The 21,177-nt window shown below is 43.6% G+C and overlaps 1 protein-coding gene across 3 annotated transcripts in view; it reads left to right on the top strand.

Moving 5' to 3' along the window:
• Positions 1 to 8,543: 8,543 nt before the first annotated feature.
• The window catches only part of LOC106566383 (alpha-enolase), a 29,338-nt gene continuing 16,704 nt past the window's right edge, over positions 8,544 to 21,177 (top strand). For 2 of the 3 annotated variants that reach the window (XM_014134351.3, XM_014134352.3), the window contains exons 1-2: positions 8,544 to 8,676; positions 11,621 to 11,715. In XM_014134351.3, the coding sequence (XP_013989826.1) occupies positions 11,631 to 11,715 (85 nt within the window). In that variant the 5' untranslated portion in view covers positions 8,544 to 8,676; positions 11,621 to 11,630. Of the gene's footprint in view, positions 8,677 to 11,236; positions 11,258 to 11,620; positions 11,716 to 21,177 lie in introns of those variants that run through there. The other variant, XM_014134353.3, reaches the window with a different exon arrangement.

Genomic DNA, 21,177 nt, shown 5'->3' with positions numbered 1-21,177 from the left:
TTGACCACTCCATACTGTCCTGTATGTCAACACAACAACTGGGGTTGTTATCATAAACCAGCTGTATTTACGATGCTCTCTCTCTCAATACAATTGCATTCAAAGGGGCTTCATTGGCATGGGAAAGATATGTTTACATTACCAAAACAAGTGAAACAAACAGAAGTAAGTAGGATCAAAAAGAAAATAAACTGAAATATATTACAAATTCTCTCTCTCTCTCTCTCTCTCTCAGGAGTTGCAGCTGTTGTAGTATACCCTATTTACTATATACAGTAGACCTAGTGCCCTACTATTCACTATATACAGTAGACCTAGTGCCCTACTATATACAGTAGACCTAGTGCCCTACTATTCACTATATACAGTAGACCTAGTGCCCTACTATATACAGTAGACCTAGTGCCCTACTATTCACTATATACAGTAGACCTAGTGCCCTACTATATACAGTAGACCTAGTGCCCTACTATATACAGTAGACCTAGTGCCCTACTATTTACTATATACAGTAGACCTACTGCCCTACTATATACAGTAGACCTAGTGCCCTACTATTCACTATATACAGTAGACCTAGTGCCCTACTATTTACTATATACAGTAGACCTAGTGCCCTACTATTCACTATATACAGTAGACCTAGTGCCCTACTATTCACTATATACAGTATACCTAGTGCCCTACTATATACAGTAGACCTAGTGCCCTTCTATAAACAGTAGACCTAGTGCCCTACTATTCACTATATACAGTAGACCTACTGCCCTACTATATACAGTAGACCTAGTGCCCTACTATTCACTATAAACAGTAGACCTAGTGCCCTACTATTCACTATATACAGTAGACCTAGTGCCCTTCTATAAACAGTAGACTTAGTGCCCTACTATTCACTATATAAAGTAGACCTACTGCTCTACTATATACAGTAGACCTACTGCCCTACTATTCACTATATACAGTAGACCTAGTGCCCTACTATATACAGTAGACCTAGTGCCCTACTATTTACTATATACAGTAGACCTACTGCCCTACTATATACAGTAGACCTAGTGCCCTACTATTCACTATATACAGTAGACCTAGTGCCCTACTATTTACTATATACAGTAGACCTAGTGCCCTACTATTCACTATATACAGTAGACCTAGTGCCCTACTATTCACTATATACAGTATACCTAGTGCCCTACTATATACAGTAGACCTAGTGCCCTTCTATAAACAGTAGACCTAGTGCCCTACTATTCACTATATACAGTAGACCTACTGCCCTACTATATACAGTAGACCTAGTGCCCTACTATTCACTATATACAGTAGACCTAGTGCCCTACTATATACAGTAGACCTAGTGCCCTTCTATAAACAGTAGACCTACTGCCCTCCTATTCACTATATAAAGTAGACCTACTGCTCTACTATATACAGTAGACCTACTGCCCTACTATTCACTATATACAGTAGACCTAGTGCCCTACTATTCACTATATACAGTAGACCTAGTGCACTACTATATACAGTAGACCTAGTGCCCTTCTATAAACAGTAGACCTAGTGCCCTACTATTCACTATATAAAGTAGACCTACTGCTCTACTATATACAGTAGACCTACTGCCCTACTATTCACTATATACAGTAGACCTAGTGCCCTACTATATACAGTAGACCTAGTGCCCTACTATTTACTATATACAGTAGACCTACTGCCCTACTATATACAGTAGACCTAGTGCCCTACTATTCACTATATACAGTAGACCTAGTGCCCTACTATTTACTATATACAGTAGACCTAGTGCCCTACTATTCACTATATACAGTAGACCTAGTGCCCTACTATTCACTATATACAGTATACCTAGTGCCCTACTATATACAGTAGACCTAGTGCCCTACTATTCACTATATACAGTAGACCTAGTGCCCTTCTATAAACAGTAGACCTAGTGCCCTACTATTCACTATATACAGTAGACCTACTGCCCTACTATATACAGTAGACCTAGTGCCCTACTATTCACTATATACAGTAGACCTAGTGCCCTACTATATACAGTAGACCTAGTGCCCTTCTATAAACAGTAGACCTACTGCCCTCCTATTCACTATATACAGTAGACCTACTGCCCTACTATATACAGTAGACCTAGTGCCCTACTATTCACTATATACAGTAGACCTAGTGCCCTACTATATACAGTAGACCTAGTGCCCTTCTATAAACAGTAGACCTACTGCCCTCCTATTCACTATATAAAGTAGACCTACTGCTCTACTATATACAGTAGACCTACTGCCCTACTATTCACTATATACAGTAGACCTAGTGCCCTACTATTCACTATATACAGTAGACCTAGTGCACTACTATATACAGTAGACCTAGTGCCCTACTATATACAGTAGACCTACTGCCCTACTATTCACTATATACAGTAGACCTAGTGCCCTACTATTCACTATATACAGTAGACCTACTGCCCTACTATTCACTATATACAGTAGACCTAGTGCCCTACTATTCACTATATACAGTAGACCTAGTGCCCTACTATTTACTATATACAGTAGACCTAGTGCCCTTCTATAAACAGTAGACCTAGTGCCCTACTATTCACTATATACAGTAGACCTAGTGCCCTACTATTCACTATATACAGTAGACCTAGTGCCCTTCTATAAACAGTAGACCTAGTGCCCTACTATTCACTATATAAAGTAGACCTACTGCTCTACTATATACAGTAGACCTACTGCCCTACTATTCACTATATACAGTAAACCTAGTGCCCTACTATTCACTATATACAGTAGACCTAGTGCACTACTATATACAGTAGACCTAGTGCCCTACTATATACAGTAGACCTAGTGCCCTACTATTCACTATATACAGTAGACCTAGTGCACTACTATTCACTATATACAGTAGACCTAGTGCCCTACTATATACAGTAGACCTAGTGCCCTACTATTCACTATATACAGTAGACCTAGTGCCCTACTATATACAGTAGACCTAGTGCCCTACTATTCACTCTATACAGTAGACCTAGTGCCCTACTATTCACTATATACAGTAGACCTAGTGCACTACTATATACAGTAGACCTAGTGCCCTACTATATACAGTAGACCTGGTGCCCTACTATTTACTATATACAGTAGACCTAGTGCCCTACTATATACAGTAGACCTAGTGCCCTACTATTCACTATATACAGTAGACCTAGTGCCCTACTATATACAGTAGACCTAGTGCCCTACTATATACAGTAGACCTAGTACCCTACTATATACAGTAGACCTAGTGCACTACTATTCACTATATACAGTAGACCTAGTGCCCTACTATATACAGTAGACCTAGTGCCCTACTATTTACTATATACAGTAGACCTAGTGCCCTACTATTCACTATATACAGTAGACCTAGTGCCCTACTATATACAGTAGACCTAGTGCCCTACTATATACAGTAGACCTAGTGCCCTACTATTCACTATATACAGTAGACCTAGTGCCCTACTATATACAGTAGACCTAGTGCCCTACTATTCACTATATACAGTAGACCTAGTGCCCTACTATATACAGTAGACCTAGTGCCCTACTATATACAGTAGACTTAGTTCCCTACTATTGAAGGTGAGGGCCAGTGAGGAGAGCACAGGACACACAGCAGATTCCTAACCCGATGAGGAGGAGCCTCCTGCCTGTGGCCTCCACAATGAACACCTGTTGAACCACAGTCACAAACATGAAGGAAAGGTCAATGGCTGCACTGAAATCTTACAATACAGCTCCCACAATCTTCTTATTATGCATTTTCTTTCAACCACTCATTTGTGTAAGTGCAGTATATGTTGAGTGCCCTTCTCTATAAACATGTTGCAAGTTTGTTGTTAATTTGTATTTGGTCAAACACAATTTTTTCCTAAAGTTTGCTAAGATTCGGCAGCAAGCTGATTGCTGTTAGAACAAATAAAGGGTGCTTTACCATTATCGGGTAATTGAATGACTTTGGCTTCCCTTTAGGCATGAGGACAATTTTTTTTTAAATCCAGACTCAGATTAAAGATATGACAGATAGGAGTGGCTATAGAGTCAGCTATCATCCTCAGTAGATTTCCATCTAGGTCGTCATTACCAGGTGGTTTCTCATTATTGATGGACAGCAATCATTTTCCCACCTCACCCACACTAACTTTACAAAACTCCAAATTGCCGATGCTTTTCTTTCATTATTAGGTCTACTCATTATATTATGCAACGTGTTACCTATTACCTGGAGTTGTTGTTAGGACCACGGACAGTTCCTAACCAGGCTTGGCCGACCTGACTGTAGTCATCCAGAACCCAGGGGATAATATACTGCTCAAAAAAATAAAGGGAACACTAAAATAACACATCCTAGATCTGAATGAATGAAATAATCTTATTAAATACTTTTTTCTTTACATAGTTGAATGTGCTGACAACAAAATCACACAAAAATAATCAATGGAAATCCAATTTATCAACCCATGGAGGTCTGGATTTGGAGTCACACTCAAAATTAAAGTGGAAAACCACACTACAGGCTGATCCAACTTTGATGTAATGTCTTTAAAACAAGTCAAAATTAGGCTCAGTAGTGTGTGTGGCCTCCACGTGCCTGTATGACCTCCCTACAACGCCTGGGCATGCTCCTGATGAGGTGGCGGATGGTCTCCTGAGGGATCTCCTCCCAGACCTGGACTAAAGCATCCACCAACTCCTGGACAGTCTGTGGTGCAACGTGGCGTTGGTGGATGGAGCGAGACATGATGTCCCAGATGTGCTCAATTGGATTCAGGTCTGGGGAACGGGCGGGCCAGTCCATAGCATCAATGCCTTCCTCTTGCAGGAACTGCTGACACACTCCAGCCACATGAGGTCTAGCATTGTCTTGCATTAGGAGGAACCCAGGGCCAACCGCACCAGCAAATGGTCTCACAAGGGGTCTGAGGATCTCATCTCGGTACCTAATGGCAGTCAGGCTACCTCTGGCGAGCACATGGAGGGCTGTGCGGCCCCCCAAAGAAATGCCACCCCACACCATGACTGACCCACTGCCAAACCGGTCATGCTGGAGGATGTTGCAGGCAGCAGAACATTCTCCACGGCGTCTCCAGACTCTATCACGTCTGTCACATGTGCTCAGTGTGAACCTGCTTCATCTGTGAAGAGCACAGGGCGCCAGTGGCGAATTTGCCAATCTTGGTGTTCTCTGGCAAATGACAAATGTCCTGCACGGTGTTGGGCTGTAAGCACAACCCCCACCTGTGGACGTCGGGCCCTCATACTACCCTCATGGAGTCTGATTCTGACCGTTTGAGCAGACACATGCACATTTGTGGCCTGCTGCAGGTCATTTTGCAGGGCTCTGGCAGTGCTCCTCCTGCTCCTCCTTGCACAAAGGCGGAGGTAGCGGTCCTGCTGCTGGGTTGTTGCCCTCCTACGGCCTCCTCCATGTCTCCTGATGTACTGGCCTGTCTCCTGGTACGCCTCCATGCTCTGGACACTATGCTGACAGACACAGCAAACCTCATGCTACCACTAGAGTGAAAGCACCGCCAGCATTCAAAAGTGACCAAAACATCAGCCAGGAAGCATAAGAACTGAGAAGTGGTCTGTGGTCACCACCTGCCGAACCACTCCTTTATTGGGGTGTCTTGTTAATTGCCTATAATTTCCACCTGTTGTCTATTCCATTTGCACAACAGCATGTGAAATGTATTGTCAATCAGTGTTGCTTCCTAAGTGGACAGTTTGATTTCACAGAAGTGTGATTGACTTGGAGTTACATTGTGTTGTTTAAGTGTTCCCTTTATTTTTTTGAGCAGTGTAGAATAGAAAACAAACTTTATTAAAAAATATTTCTGAACGAATCTTAAATGTGTCTTTTGCCTCTAAGACAGGACCAACGGTGCCTACTATCTCAATGGTAAATCAACTGCAGCCCACAATTCGATACATTCCTGCATCCTGAATGCCTCTCCTCAAGAATCCCATTACTTCCTTCATGTACACCCCCCCAATAACCCCATCGGCTCTTGCACGAACGCCATTCTTTACTAACTTTCCACAGTGTGGAGCAATTTTACTTGAGATCCTGCATCTATGTTCAACACAACACTTCCCCATCACCAAAGCTTTATATCTCGTTGCTATTTTCACTAGCAGGGAGCTGACAGCAGATGGTGCAGTTGTGCTTCTGTTGGTCTCAAGGTCACTGCAGCAAACAGTCATGGAGGATGGATGGTCGTGATACTGTAGCATGGCCATCTAGCTCTGTTCTGCCTAGCTGCATGACAGTAGTAGGCTGCGACACAGCACTCTCTCGATTTCTTGCACCCTCACTTCTTGCCTCCTTCTCGAAACCCATTGGAAAAGAAGGTGCGAGGAGAGGGACCTTGGACCTTCTCTCCTCAAATACAGTTGAGGAGGAGAGAGGATGCGAGGAGAGAGGAGGCGAGGAGAGAGGAGGTGCGGAGAGAGGAGGCGAAGAGAGAGGCGGCGAGGAGAGAGGTGGCGAGGAGAGAGGAGGCGAGGAGAGAGGATGCAAAGAATCACAGAAAGATACATTTAGATAGAGCCTGAAGTAGGCTGCATCACAGCTGCATGACAGTAGACTATCCATGATCAACATCACAGACAGCTCAGCTCAGCCTCAGTGAGGAAGAGAACCACTATACCTCTACTGCCTTTCACACATCAGCAATCAATACATGATTCAGACAGGAAATTCCCCTTCAAAAAATGGAGGTCCAGCCTCTGAACTGTCACTGTGTGTAGGTCCTTTATTCAGCATGGTCTGGCCCCTTCTGTCTCTCTATGGTCTGCTCAGCTGCATGGCAGTAGGCTGGGCATGATCACAGCTGCATGACAGTAGGCTGGGCATGATCACAGCTCAGCTGCATGGCAGTAGGCTGGGCATGATCAGCATCACAGCTGCATGACAGTAGGCTGGGCATGATCACAGCTGCATGACAGTAGGCTGTGCATGATCACAGCTGCATGACAGTAGGCTGGGCATGATCACAGCTCAGCTGCATGACAGTAGGCTGGGCATGATCACAGCTCAGCTGCATGACAGTAGGCTGGGCATGATCACAGCTCAGCTGCATGACAGTAGGCTGGGCATGATCAGCATCACAGCTGCATGACAGTAGGCTGGGCATGATCACAGCTCAGCTGCATGACAGTAGTCTGGGCATGATCACATCTGCATGACAGTAGGCTGGACATGATCACAACTCAGCTGCATGACAGTAGGCTGGGCATGATCACAGCTCAGCTGCATGACAGTAGGCTGGGCATGATCACAGCTCAGCTGCATGACATTAGGCTGGGCATGATCACAGCTCAGCTGCATTGCAGTAGGCTGGGCATGATCAGCATCACAGCTGCATGACAGTAGGCTGGGCATGATCACAGCTCAGCTGCATGACAGTAGGCTGGGCATGATCACAGCTCAGCTGCATGAAAGTAGGCTGGGCATGATCACAGCTCAGCTGCATGACAGTAGGCTGGGCATGATCACAGCTCAGCTGCATGACAGTAGGCTGGGCATGATCACAGCTCAGCTGCATGACAGTAGGCTGGGCATGATCACAGCTCAGCTGCATGACAGTAGGCTGGGCATGATCACAGCTCCAGTCAGGAAGAGAACCATAGAAGAGAAAACACACTATGCTGCTATTGGCCTCCAGGAATCAGAGAGAAATGTAGCCAGAGATGGTTTGATATAGTGAGTACGCATGATGATTCAGCCATGAAATCCTCTTCAAAAATGTCATACGTGAACGTCATAAACATAATCATTTGGATTAGGAAGATTTTCCACAGTAGAATATTGCATCCTTATGACAAGTTAATGGGATTGGAGTCCACTCCTTTAGAATCAATAGCTTTATATGGTAGACCTAGACCTGTAATGAAAGCGGTACTAGATGTATAGACTGTTACTTAATAAATAAATCACTGCGTTAACATACTTCTGGGAGGAAGAAAATAAATAACAGCCTATCAAGCAGCATAGGCTCTCTAACCCACACAGTGAGTGATTGGATGTGTCTCGCCTTCATTTGGACCCAGGCCTAGGACACTGAAACATAGGCTGCAAATTGACGTTGGGACAACAACAACAAAAGCTGTGTCTTATCTAACGGACCCTGGATCGTTGCAGAGATCAGCATCTGATAGGATCTCTGCACGTATTCAACTATGCATCGTTACATCGCCCTTTCCTTGCCCTACTCGTGTTGGATCAATTCAACAACTTGTAGCCTATACATTTCTTCTGCATCTGTGTTTTTTTTTTTTTTTAGGTATGTTATCCTTTACGTTTGAGGGGTGATGTTGGGGTATAGAAAACTCCGCATCCTTTCTCTAATCTAATTGTCAGTCTTGATATGGCTTGTGAACGTGCAGTCCGCCTCTCACCCTCCTGCCACGTGATTCCCATCCAAGCCAATCAAAGGGTGAGGAAGAATCCGCGGCGACTCTCTTCCTGATTCGGCCCATTTATCAGCATCGCGGACTGTGACGAGCGCCTTCTCTGTCTACTGACCGACCGACAGACCGAGAGAGAGCGAGAGAGCGAGAGCACTACCCTTGCACACAGTTAGGTCAGATAAAGGTAAGATGAAGACGTTCTATTTTCTATTCTTTTGCGAAATTCGTTTTTTGTTGTTGTAATTACTATAATTGTCTCAAATCGTATAAAATATCCGCTACTTTTGCATTATTTGTCTGATGCCATTGTAGGCCCTACATTATTTCCCCTTTATCGTATTATCAGAAATGCAAATTGGTCTCATAAAGTGTTATACTTTTTTTTTTGTCTTTTGCCTTTTCATTTTCAAGCTATTAATGACTTTCCTATTTAAATAAAGGTAAAATAAAATAAATAAATGACATGATGGTGCCTGGCCACGGCTTGCAGCCTGGTAGCTTGTCTATTTTTAACCCGTCCGGTCAGCTGGCGAGATGTCACTCCATTTAGAAACGGCAGTGAGGGGGAAAGGAAAGGGCGTCATATTACAACCACACAGCTAGATAACAGTGTTTTATCACTACTGAAATACACTGCCACACCTTCCTGTGCCTTTTTTCATAGGCAAAGGCATTTCACCGTTCATTCATTGCTTGTCATGGGGCGGCAAGGTAGCCTAGTGCTTTAGGCCAGTAACCGAAAGGTCGCCGGTTCGAATCCCCGAGCCGGCAAGGTGGACATACCTGCTGTTCTGCCCTTGAGAATGGCAGTTAAACCCCAACAAGTGCTCCGACGACGTGGACATCGATTAAGGAAGCCCCCTTCTGACTGCTATGGTGGACAGTCTGTTGCAGATACAATGTAGCCAGATGTGGTTACTTTGTTGTTCCCTTTCAGAGATGCTAAGAAATCAATGTTTCCATTGCACACGCAAAGATAAATGTTTAAATAAATAGTTTAATTTATATTTGTTAAAGTTAAATCATTAAACTAGGGAGAAAACACAGCAAAATACTTATTGACATACCCAGAGATAAATCAAAAACTGGCGAAGGAACGAAGCTGAATTAAATACTTGAATGTCAAGTCTTTTATTGTTTAAATTCAGTGTGAGGAAGCCATTTTATAGGAGCCATTTTATAGTAGCCTATCAGCAGGTTCAACTCTGTCTTTCTCCGTCTCTGCACACTGAGACGAGGAGAAAAAAACATTGCCGTTACATATGTTAGCTACGTGTTATAAGTAATGTGTTATAGCTGTGTTATAGCTGTGTTATAGCTGTGTTATCATTACTACCACATTATTATGTTCTGTTTCTTTAAAATGTCAGGTGACATTAGGTACTTTGTTGTCCAACTGTAGGCTAAACATTAGTCCTGACCAGTGTTGTGAGGTCTATAGAGAAGACAGTCCTGTCTCTGTGTATTTATGCTTCTGTTTGTGTGGGCTGACATTGGCCCTTCTTCCCTCTCTGTGCTTTGTAGCCCAGTGGAAAGTTTCCACACCATGGACATTTAATACCAGATCCTTTTCCATTGTTCCAGTAGGGGTTGGCTGATGGTGTGTGTGTCTGTCTGTCTGGTTTTAGTGGCTAAAGGCTGGAACATGGGGGTTCATTCATCAGGGAAAGTCAGATAAAACCGATGAAATGAAAATCCATAGTCTGTGTGCAGAACAGTCTAGTACAGACAAGGGTAGGGCAGGCCCGGACCTCAATCTGGTCTAAAATCGAATATAAACAGTGAATTAAAATCCATCACTGATGTTATGTATTGGGGAACACAGTCCATTTCACCCGGGGCATCTGCAAAAATACTGAATATAGAGCCTTGATGTGGTTTAAAATCTCTCTTCTCCAAACATGTTTGAAATGCGAGGTGTTAACTGGGCTGTTTCATCGTAGGGTAATGTTCAGGACATTACAGACTTCACAGTAAATGCTGTTTCATCGTAGGGTAATGTTAAGGACAGGCCTAATACAGACTTCACAGTAAATGCTGTTTCATCGTAGGGTAATGTTCAGGACATTACAGACTTCACAGTAAATGCTGTTTCATCGTAGGGTAATGTTCAGGACATTACAGACTTCACAGTAAATGCTGTTTCATAGTAGGGTAATGTTCAGGACATTACAGACTTCACAGTAAAGGTATACTATGTTCTGAAATGGCTTTGAACCAAAAGCACACGTTGTGCTCTATTTCCCCTGTAAAGTGGTACATGTACCTGGCAAAGCCTAGGCAATGTCATGTGTAGTAGTCTGTTAGTAATTTGCTTTGTCATATTGAAAAAAATACTTGGATGCAGCATGCAGCAATTGATTTGGCAGAAAATGATTCAGCAGAAAACGTTGGTGAAGTAACATGTCAGGCGAGACAGGCTAAGTCTCGGGGCGGCAGCGTAGCCTAGTGGTTAGAGCATTGTAAAATAAGAATGTGTTCTTAACTGACTTGCCTAGTAAAATAAAGGTAAAAAAAATAACATTAAAATAAAATAAAAAGTCTGCATCTTAACCCAGGGGTCATTTGACCAAGTCATGCTGCAGAGATCGACGCGTCAGCCCCGTGGAGACCCTCCCATACATATTTTACAAGGACACACCCATGCTTTGGCCACACAGACCGCAGCAACTGTGTACAGGTTGTGCTCACATCACATGACATTGTCTACAGTATTATCTGCGCAGGTCTGTCAACACATTTCCCCAGAGCAGTGGGTACCATAGGTACAGTCCGTGGACTTTCATGTTGACTCTATGCTTTTGTGTTTTATGCTTTAGTTTTTTTTAATAATGTAAACGTTTCTGTTTTATACTGTTGGATTCTGTCATTGAGCATTTCAAATGTTGCCAAATTTCTGTCCTGACTCACTGTCATGACTTCAGACTTAGATCCTCACTGAGGGCTAGTGTGTAGATGTCTTCAACATTTACCTCTCCCCATTCTCCTTTATCTCCTCTCCCCCATTCTCCTTTATCTCCTCTCCCCCATTCTCCTCTCTCTCCTCTCTCCCATCCTCTTAACTCCCATCCACCTCTCTCTCCCATCCTCCTTTCTTACATTCCTCTCCTCTCTTCTCTCCTGTGTAGTTCCAGAACCATGTCCATCCTGAAGATTCACGCTCGTGAGATTTTCGACTCCCGTGGAAACCCCACCGTGGAGGTCGACCTGTACACCAAGAAAGGTAAGAAGAGATTCTACCGGAGCAGGGGCTATCTGTACACTTTGTTCTCTGTAGGGTTAGGGTTCGACTTTGGGTGCATGTTGTCCTTACCACAGTTTTCTCTAAGGGAGACAGTCTTCATAGTTTAAGCAACATTGCATGCATGCACGTTGTCTATGATATATTTAGTAACTGTCTGCGGTTTTCAGATTTAGAATAAAGCATTGCTAATTATGGAACGTCGTTTGGGTCTTTTGATGTCCCAAAAAATATACACACGTCAAATAACCCCATTAAATAAGTTCGTTGACCAGTCAGGACCTGCATGTGACTGCATGCCACATAATAATTTAACAGGTTTATTACTTTGTTTTACGTAGCTAGCTATTGCACATTGATTACACTATCACTCATATGTCACAGCGATTCACCGATAGGCATGCTTTGATGCTGGTCAAGTTTTATCTCGTGGACATGCCGCATGAGCGGAGAGGAGACACTCTTCCCCAAGCACTGGACAGTGCTGGTCAGAAACAAAGCTAGCTAGCTGAAGGATGCAAACAATGTTCTCCCCAAAAACATATCAAAACAACATCATCTGTTTCAGTAGCTATAGTTAGTAGCTAACTGTCTAGCTAGGTGTCTTCATCTAAAATACCGATAATTTATAACACAGTTCGTATTTGATTAATGATGGTCGGACCTATCTATGTGAAGCTAGCCACAGTAAGGATTAGCCACAATATTTGTCATTTGCGGTTCGCCTTCAAAATAAAAGTTCCTTTATTGAAAGTGATGCAAATTAATACAAATAGTGGAATCATGCCATAATGGAATAGGTTGGAATGTTGTTATATAAATTCAACAAAATAAAATAATTTGTTAATTGGACAAAAATCTGTTGAAATCACACTGTGGCTGTATTAGACTTTAGAACTGTATTGAGGACATATTTATTTCACTGTACAGCCTTACCTATGGATTGTGGATCATTGACATGGGGCATCAGTCTTGAAACTAGCATAGGCAACAACAACATCTACCTGGACGGAAAACAGTGATGCACATAACACACAACCCTGTCTACGGGCGTATGGGGAAGGGTTCTTTAAATGTAACATCCAATCAAAATTGGCTCCCAGCAGACCATTGCAATAGAAAATTATCCAGACCTCCAAGGAAGGCGTGACAGTCCCTCTCCAACTGACAATGAGTTAGCTCCAGGCTAGTCCCTCTCCCACTGACAGAGTGAGTTAGCTCCAGGCTAGTCCCTCTCCTACTGACAGAGTGAGTTAGCTCCAGGCTAGTCCCTATCCGACTGACAGAGTGAGTTAGCTCCAGGCTAGTCCCTCTCCTACTGACAGAGTGAGTTAGCTCCAGGCTAGTCCCTATCCGACTGACAGAGTGAGTTAGCTCCAGGCTAGTCCCTCTCCGACTGACAGAGTGAGTTAGCTACAGGCTAATCCCTCTCCGACTGACAGAGTGAGTTAGCTCCAGGCTAGTCCCTCTCCGACTGACAGAATGAGTTAGCTGCAGGCTAGTCCCTCTCCGACTGACAGAGTGAGTTAGCTACAGGCTAGTCCCTCTCCGACTGACAGAGTGAGTTAACTACAGGCTAGTCCCTCTCCGACTGACAGAGTGAGTTAGCTCCAGGCTAGTCCCTCTCCTACTGACAGAGTGAGTTAGCTACAGGCTAGTCCCTCTCCGACTGACAGAGTGAGTTAGCTACAGGCTAGTCCCTCTCCGACTGACAGAGTGAGTTAGCTCCAGGCTAGTCCCTCTCCTACTGACAGAGTGAGTTAGCTCCAGGCTAGTCCCTCTCCTACTGACAGAGTGAGTTAGCTCCAGGCTAGTCCCTCTCCTACTGACAGAATGAGTTAGCTCCAGGCTAGTCCCTCTCCGACTGGCAGAGTGAGTTAGCTCCAGGCTAGTCCCTCTCCAACTGACAGAATGAGTTAGCTCCAGGCTAATCCCTCTCCGACTGACAGAGTGAGTTAGCTCCAGGCTAGTCCCTCTCCTACTGACAGAGTGAGTTAGCTCCAGGCTAGTCCCTCTCCGACTGACAGAGTGAGTTAGCTCCAGGCTAGTCCCTCTCCGACTGACAGAGTGAGTTAGCTCCAGGCTAGTCCCTCTCCTATTGACAGAGTGAGTTAGCTCCAGGCTAGTCCCTCTCCGACTGACAGAGTGAGTTAGCTCCAGGCTAGTCCCTATCCGACTGACAGAGTGAGTTAGCTCCAGGCTAGTCCCTCTCCGACTGGCAGATTGAGTTAGCTCCAGGCTAGTCCCTGTCCGACTGACAGAGTGAGTTAGCTCCAGGCTAGTCCCTCTCCTACTGACAGAGTGAGTTAGCTACAGGCTAGTCCCTCTCCTACTGACAGAGTGAGTTAGCTACAGGCTAGTCCCTCTCCTACTGACAGAGTGAGTTAGCTACAGGCTAGTCCCTCTCCTACTGACAGAGTGAGTTAGCTCCAGGGTAAGGGTAGCCTATCCTACAGTCGACTAGAGAGAGCTAGCAGATCAGATAGAGTTGGGGGAGTATAAATAGCCCCCGTTTGTAATGGTCATATAGACACAAATACAGTAGGATCAGTGTTTCCCCTTTTTTCATTTAGCACGGGCACCCTGCCGCTGCTAAGGTGTTGCTGCCGTGTCCCCCAAAAATTATGACAAACATTTTAAAAATACATTTCTGCTGAGACGTGCTTTTATAGGGATAGTGAGAGATTGGTAATTACCCAGTGAGATTAACTCGTGGATACCATTTTTATGTGTCTGCATGCAGTTTGAATGATTTTGCTAGCTAGCCATTCACTGGTATGCAGTGTGGCCAACAACCATTTGCTGGCTTCCAGACAGTACTAGGGTGGACTGAATACTAAATGTAGCAATCGGTTGCAGATACAATGTAGTCAACTGTGGTTACTTTGTTGTTCACTTTCAGAGATGTTGATGAAATCAATGCTACTATGTTTCCGTTTGCACATCGACAATGGAATAGACATAGTGCACGTTTACTAAAGATAAATGTTTAAATAAATCTGTTAGAGTTAATCATTAAACTAGGTTGAACACACAGCAAAATATTTATTGTCATACCCAGAGATAAATGAAAAACAGGCGAAGGCAAAAAGCTGAATTTAATACTTGAATGTCAAGTCTTTTATTATTTATTTTATTGCAAGAGACATTTTATTGTAGCTATTTAATAGTAGCCTATCAGGTTATAACCCTCCATCTCCATTTAATAGTAGCCTATCAGCAGTTTCTATCCCTCCATCTCTATTTAATAGTAGCCTATCAGGTTATAACCCTCCATCTCCATTTAATAGTAGCCTATCAGCAGGTTATAACCCTCCATCTCTATTTAATAGTAGCCTATCAGCAGGTTCTATCCCTCCATCTCCATTTAATAGTAGCCTATCAGGTTATAACCCTCCATCTCCATTTAATAGTAGCCTATCAGCAGGTTATAACCCTCCATCTCCATTTAATAGTAGCCTATCAGCAGGTTCTATCCCTCCATCTCCATTTATTAGTAGCCTATCAGCAGGTTATAACCCTCCATCTCCATTTAATAGTAGCCTATCAGCAGGTTCTATCTCTCCATCTCCATTTATTAGTAGCCTATCAGCAGGTTATAACCCTCCATCTCCATTTAATAGTAGCCTATCAGCAGGTTCTATCCCTCCATCTCCATTTAATAGTAGCCTATCAGGTTATAACCCTCCATCTCCATTTAATAGTAGCCTATCAGCAGGTTATAACCCTCCATCTCCATTTAATAGTAGCCTATCAGGTTATAACCCTCCATCTCCAATCCGACACTTCTGGATCCCAAATGGCACCCTATTCCCTATATAGCGCACTACATTTGCCTACTACTTTCAGTGCACCCCTATGAGCCCTGGTCAGAAGTAGTGCGCTATATAGTGAATAGGGTACTATTTGAGATGGAGACGTGGATACTTACAGTACAGAGTTCACAGGTTGGACTCTGTAATACCTAGAGGCCTAAAAGAGGCCAGGTTAAAACTTATTATAAACTGGGTGGTTCCAGCCCTGAATGCTGATTGGCTGACAGCTGTGGTATATCAGACCGTATTTCAAGGGGATTGCAAAACGTTTATTTTTACTGCTCTAATTACGTTTGTAACCAGTTTATAATAGCAATAAGGCAACTCAGGGGTTTGTGGTAAGAACAGCCCTTAACTGTGGTATATTGGCCATATACCACACCCCCTCGTGGTAAGAACAGCCCTTAACTGTGATATATTGGCCATATACCACACCCCCTCGTGGTAAGAACAGCCCTTAACTGTGATATATTGGCCATATACCACACCCCCTCGTGGTAAGAACAGCCCTTAACCATGATATATTGGCCATATACCACACACCCTCGTGCCTTATTGCTTAATTCTACTCCATCTTGTTAACCAGGAATTAGTCCTTTTTATTGTTTTTCTGGGGGTAATCACTGAAGTCTTCTAATACTCTTCCTCATGTGAATTTAAGTCATATTTAAAGTGTTGTTGATCATACAGGCACAGAACATGACAGACCTGTAATTTGTAATGGGGATTACAATTCATTGGAAATCAATACCTTAACTTTCAAGATGTATTTTTTTTATCTCAACCAACCTAACAATATATTCAGCCAACTAACTATGAATGTCCAGAATGGAATCGGGGTTTCCGCTGCCCTTGTAAAGAGTGGAGTTCTGCTCCGTGGGCTAAAACAAAGCAGTTATTTCAACTTAATGAATGAATGTCCAGAATGTTAATGAAGCTATCTGAATTAGGCCACCGAGGAAGAGGAAAAGGGGTGGGGGGGGGGGGGGGGGGAGTGAGAGAAGACATGTTGGATTTAACATGGGCTTGCAAATGGGCTTGAAATCCACCCAAAAAAGGGAAAGAGTTTTCCATTTGTCTTACTCTCTTTTGACAGTTTGTGGGAAGGTTGCTAGGTGCTCTTAAGTTAGCAGCTTCATGGTTTCTAGTTTAGGATGGATGGGATCCTAACCTTTCCCCAGCCTGATTTGGCATTGGATGCGTCCCAAATGACGCCGTATTCCCTTTATACTGCGCAATTTTTGACCAGGGCCCAAAGTGATTCCCATAGAGATCTGTTCAAAAGAATGTCACTATAAAGAGAATAGAGGGCAATTTGGGATACACTTTGTGTTGTCTGCTGCTGTATAAATAGGGTTGGATTATTGGAGCATGCAGAGACAAGGCCCCCAGATGTAATGTGTCTCTGCTATATAACACAAAGGGTTTTGAATTACAGACGTTACTAGACGGGCTGCATCGTCCTTCTGTTTCTATTTTCAGATCCAGTACTAATCCTCTGGGATGAGAGTGACTGTACTCACTGGAAATAGTCTTTCAGTTTTCACCTATTTATTTTTTAGCAGCAGAGGTCAGAACAGACGGATGGCTGCCACCGAAACGCGTTCGTTTGTTCTGGCCTCTGCTGCTAAAAGAAACACATTCAAAACGTTAATTTTTTTGACATTTATTTCAGTGAGTGCCGGTTTTTCCTTTCTTCAAGTATATATGCCTTTTTGAACCCGGGAACCTAAAGACTTTTTGTTACAACAAACATTTGAGCTGAGCACGCAAATGTATTTTTCTTTGAGAGTGACTGTCACGTCCTCCGATGGGGGTTTCCAACCACAAAAAAGAACATATTAGTATTTGGACAGAGGGCTTCCGAGTGGTGCAGCGGTCTAAGGAGACTCTGGTTCCATTCCAGGCTGTATCTCAGCGGTCTAAGGAGACCCTGGTTCCATTCCAGGCTGTATCTCAGCGGTCTAAGGAGACTCTGGTTCCATTCCAGGCTGTATCTCAGCGGTCTAAGGAGACTCTGGTTCCATTCCAGGCTGTATCTCAGCGGTCTAAGGAGACTCTGGTTCCATTCCAGGCTGTATCTCAGCGGTCTAAGGAGACCCTGGTTCCATTCCAGGCTGTATCTCAGCGGCAGGCTCTGGCCACCAGGCGACCGCGGCAGGGCTCTGGTTCCATTCCAGGCTGTATCTCAGCGGTCTAAGGAGACCCTGGTTCCATTCCAGGCTGTATCTCAGCGGTCTAAGGAGACCCTGGTTCCATTCCAGGCTGTATCTCAGCAGTCTAAGGAGACTCTGGTTCCATTCCAGGCTGTATCTCAGCAGTCTAAGGAGACCCTGGTTCCATTCCAGGCTGTATCGCAGCGGTCTAAGGAGACCCTGGTTCCATTCCAGGCGGTATCACAGCAGTCTAAGGAGACCCTGGTTCCATTCCAGGCTGTATCTCAGCAGTCTAAGGAGACTCTGGTTCCATTCCAGGCTGTATCTCAGCGGTCTAAGGAGACCCTGGTTCTATTCCAGGCTGTATCTCAGCGGTCTAAGGAGACCCTGGTTCCATTCCAGGCTGTATCTCAGCGGTCTGAGACTCTGGTTCCATTCCAGGCTGTATCTCAGCGGTCTAAGGAGACCCTGGTTCCATTCCAGGCTGTATCACAACCAGCCGTGATTTGGGAGTACCATAGGGCGGCGCACAATTGTCCCAGCGTCGTCCGGGTTTGGTCGGGGTAGGCCGTCATTGTAAATAAGAATTTGTTCTTAACTGACTTCTCGAGTTAAATAAAGGTTAAATAAATAAAATAAAATAATACAATTCGAACTGAATCTAGGCATATGTTAACCTTACTGAATTCAGACATACTGTAGACGTGTCCAAAATGCAATATGTTGCATGCTTTGATTGTAGTTGATTTGAAAACAAGTGAAATCACTAAAACTAAATTAATCTGAATAGGTTTATTGGGCTTGACTGCTAAATTATATCAAGCATCCCATAGCTGATTTCCTGATGCAGATGATTTGATAAGCCTGAACTCATGGCCTAAATCTCTCTGTGTGTCTCTGTGGTTAAGCTTTAAATCCCTCCTGATCTCAGGACCCCTGTCATTGGTTTGATCAGCATTTATTTTTTTATTTTTTTAGCCCAATGAGCAGTTAGAATCAAATTCGCACATCCTGTATCTTTCTTGAATCCAAAATGTCTGACCTTGGTGTGTGTCTGAGCCAGCAGTCACATCCTGGAAGCTGCTGCACTGTGTGTGTGTGTGTGTGTGTGTGTGTGTGTGTGTGTGTGTGTGTGTGTGTGTGTGTGTGTGTGTGTGTGTGTGTGTGTGTGTGGGGGTGTGTGTGTGTGTGTGTGTGTGTGTGTGTGTGTGTGTGTGTGTGTGTGTGTGTGTGTGTGTGTGTGTGTGTGTGTGTGTGTGTGTGTGGAGGCTGCTACATTGCACATGCTCAGTAGAGAGCTTTTCTTCTCTGCCCAACTCTGTTAAATCACATTGACCTGCTTAGCATGTGCAACCCTCTCTCTCCTCCTCTGGGAACAAAATGTGATTAAAATAGGACCAAAGGGATACTTGCTGCTCATTGGATAATTTTGATTTCCTGTTGCTTTTTACTATGAATAACAAACAACCTTCATACTACTGCAGTAGAGTTTATTCTGAAAAAGTATTTAGACCCCTTGACTTTTTCCATATTGTTACAGTACAGCCTTATTCTAAAATGTATTAAAACATTTTGTGTTCCTCATCAATCTACACACAATACCCCATAATGACATCACAATACCCCATAATGACATCACAATACCCCATAATGACAAAGCAAAAACAGGTTTTTAGAAATGTTTGCACATTTATTTGAAAAAATTATGAAATACTATAATAATATTAGTATTCAGACCCTTCGCTTTGAGACTCGAAATTGAGATCAGGTGCATCTTGTTTCCATTGATCATCCTTTGAGATGTTTCTACAACTTGATTGGAGTCCACCTGTGGTAAATTCAATTGATTGGACATGATTTGGAAAGGCACACACCTGTCTATATAAGGTTCCACAGTTGAAAGCGCATGTCAGAGCAAAAACCAGGCCATGAGGTCGAAGGAATTGTCCGTAGACCTCCAAGACAGGATTGTGTCGAGGCACAGATCTGGGGAAGGGTACCAAAACATTTATGCAGCATTGAAGGTCCCCAAGAACGCAGTGGCCTCCATCATTCCTAAATGGAAGAAGTTTGGAACCACCAAGATTCTTCCTAGAGCTGGCCACCCGGACAAACTGAGTAATCAGGGGAGAAGGGCCTTGGTCAGGGAGGTGACCAAAAACCTGATGGTCACTCTGACAGACCTCCAGAGTTCCTCTGTGGAGATGGGAGAACCTTCCAGAAGGACAACCATCTCTGCTGCACTCCAACAATCAGGCCTTTATGGTAGAGTGGCCAGACGGAAGCCATTCCTAAGTAAAAGGCACATGTGAGCCCACATGGAGTTTGCCAAAAGGCACCTAAAGGACTCAGACCATGGTCTGATGAAACCAAGATTGAACTCTTTGGCCTGAATGCCAAGCGTCATGTTTGGAGGAAACCTGACACCATCCCTACAGTGAAGCATGGTGGTGGCAGCATCATGTTGTGGGAATGTTTTATAGAGGCAGGGACTGGGAGACTAGTCAGGATCGAGGGAAAGATGAACGGAGAAAAGTACAGAGAGATCCTTGATGAAAATCAGCTCCAGAGCGCTCAGGACCTCAGACTGGGGCGAAGGTTCGCCTTCCAACAGGACAACGACCCTCAGCACGCAGCCAAGACAACGCAGGAGTGGCTTCTGGACAAGTCTCTAAATGACCTTGAGTGGCCCAGCCAGAGCCTGGACTTGAACCCGGTCGAACATCTCTGGAGAGAACTGAAAATAGCTGCGCAGCGACGCTGCCCATTCAACCTGACAGATCTTGAAAGGATCTGCAGAGAAGAATGGGAGAAACTCCCCAAATACAGGTGTGCCAAACTTGTAGCGTCATACCCAACAAGACTCAAGGCTGTAATCGCTGCCAAAGGTGCTTCAACAAAGTACAGAGTAAAGGGTCAGAATACTTATGTAAATGTAATATTTCTTTTTTTAAATTTTAATACATTTGTAAAAATGTCAAAAATCTGTTTTTGCTTTGTCATTATGGGGTATTGTGTGGGAAAACAAGGGGAAAAAAACGATTGAATTAATTTTAGAATAAGGCTGTAATGTAACAAAATGTGGAAAAAGTCAAGGGGTCTGAATATTTTCCGAATGCACTGTATACTGAAAAATCACAAAATATGATTTTCAGGATATTTGTGGATATCAGAGGTTTTAGAAGCCCTCTTCTTGGCCAGCGAGACAAAATGTCACTGTGTTAAAGCTAACTGCCGGGAATTCTAGAAAATCTCACATGCTTCGTAAACAACAGGTTGACTAACAATAAAATGCGTACTTGCGGGTCCGTTTCCAACAGTGTAGAGTTGAAGATAAAAATATATATAAAAACGTAATTATAATAATAATAATAATAAAATATTTGCAGTTTTATAGCTAAACATTTTGCCATGGCTTATGCTGTGTTCATATGCTGTCTGAGTGACTCCAACATTGTAACAAAATCAATGAG

The sequence above is a fragment of the Salmo salar genome, chromosome 13 (assembly GCF_965601325.2).
Source record: "Salmo salar chromosome 13, fSalSal1, whole genome shotgun sequence".
Classification (NCBI taxonomy): domain Eukaryota; kingdom Metazoa; phylum Chordata; class Actinopteri; order Salmoniformes; family Salmonidae; genus Salmo; species Salmo salar.
The sequence above is the reverse complement of the archived record's forward strand: the minus strand, read 5'-3'. Positions and strand labels throughout refer to the sequence as shown.